General features: G+C 40.6%; 1 protein-coding gene across 1 annotated transcript in view; it reads right to left on the reverse strand.

Annotated features, from left to right (window-relative positions):
- Positions 1-1013, reverse strand: part of LOC119585415 (myosin light chain kinase, smooth muscle-like) — a 13868-nt gene that overhangs the window by 6540 nt on the left and 6315 nt on the right. Inside the window, exons 3-5 of the mRNA XM_037934076.1 lie at positions 786-955; positions 671-729; positions 222-367 (exon numbers count right to left, since the gene is read on the reverse strand). Of these exons, the coding sequence (XP_037790004.1) occupies positions 222-367; positions 671-729; positions 786-955 (375 nt within the window). The remainder of the gene's footprint in view (positions 1-221; positions 368-670; positions 730-785; positions 956-1013) is intronic.

Below are 1013 nucleotides of genomic sequence, written 5' to 3' on the forward strand. Positions count from 1 at the left end.
TATTCCATAGTGCGCGTCTACCCTTGATTTACACCGCTGTGGTCGTGAGAGGGAGAATTAATATCCTTTCAGAGACACTGCCTCGCTCTGCCGCCGGGCCTTCCGTGATGGACCAACACGGGATATGTGGCGAGTTGGTTTGCTTATTTTTGTATTTATTATGGTCCGTCGTATTTTTTCCATTAATATTTATTCATATCATGCTTGTTTATTGGAAATACCTTTCGTTTTGAGTGGACTCTTCTGTTTTACGACTATCGTGTTTGCTAATGAGTTTTGCTTTAGAGACTTCATTTACTTTATCAACATGTAATGGCATATTGTGTTCATCAAGGATATCAATAATTCTCTCAGAAGGATAGCTTACCTTCGGGAATAACAGTCTTGCCTTAGTCTAAATACTTTAACGGATATTTCCAAGGTTTCCAAGGATATTTACAAGGTTCCTGTCTTTATATATTTGATATATATGCCTAGGATTGTTTCCCTCTTTCCACATTAACAAAAAGGAACGTTAAGGATGTTTAATAATTTTATTTTCTAAAACTCTGTAGGTTGGAATCGTACAATAGAAGATATAATGCGCGGAAATGGAGCAGCATTCGTTAACATACAGCAGCAAAATACTTTTGTATTCATTTTCCTTGGCAATTCTTTTCAGTCACTTTACAAATGCAAAGGCATGTGGGAGGCATTTGCTTTCGGTGCGGCGACTACTGTTCTCCACTCCTTTGGGGATTTAATATGCAAATATTACTGTCGTCCATTCTGTAACATTAAAGCACTTTCTCTGGTGACCGCCATGTCTATGAATGCCAAGCAAAGCTCCCCTGTGCTGAGGGTTCTTAAAGCAGTGATAACACGAAGTCGTCTCCCGGCGGCTGCTTCGCTGTACATGTCCTCGCGTGCGGGAAAGGTCCTCTCCGTGCTGATTTCGATGTCGATGAGACAGACGCTTAAAAGAGATGTCGACGGCATCTTTTTGCAGAGGAATTTGTTCATAACGGAATAAG

This window comes from Penaeus monodon, chromosome 19 (assembly GCF_015228065.2).
Source record: "Penaeus monodon isolate SGIC_2016 chromosome 19, NSTDA_Pmon_1, whole genome shotgun sequence".
In the NCBI taxonomy this organism is placed as follows: domain Eukaryota; kingdom Metazoa; phylum Arthropoda; class Malacostraca; order Decapoda; family Penaeidae; genus Penaeus; species Penaeus monodon.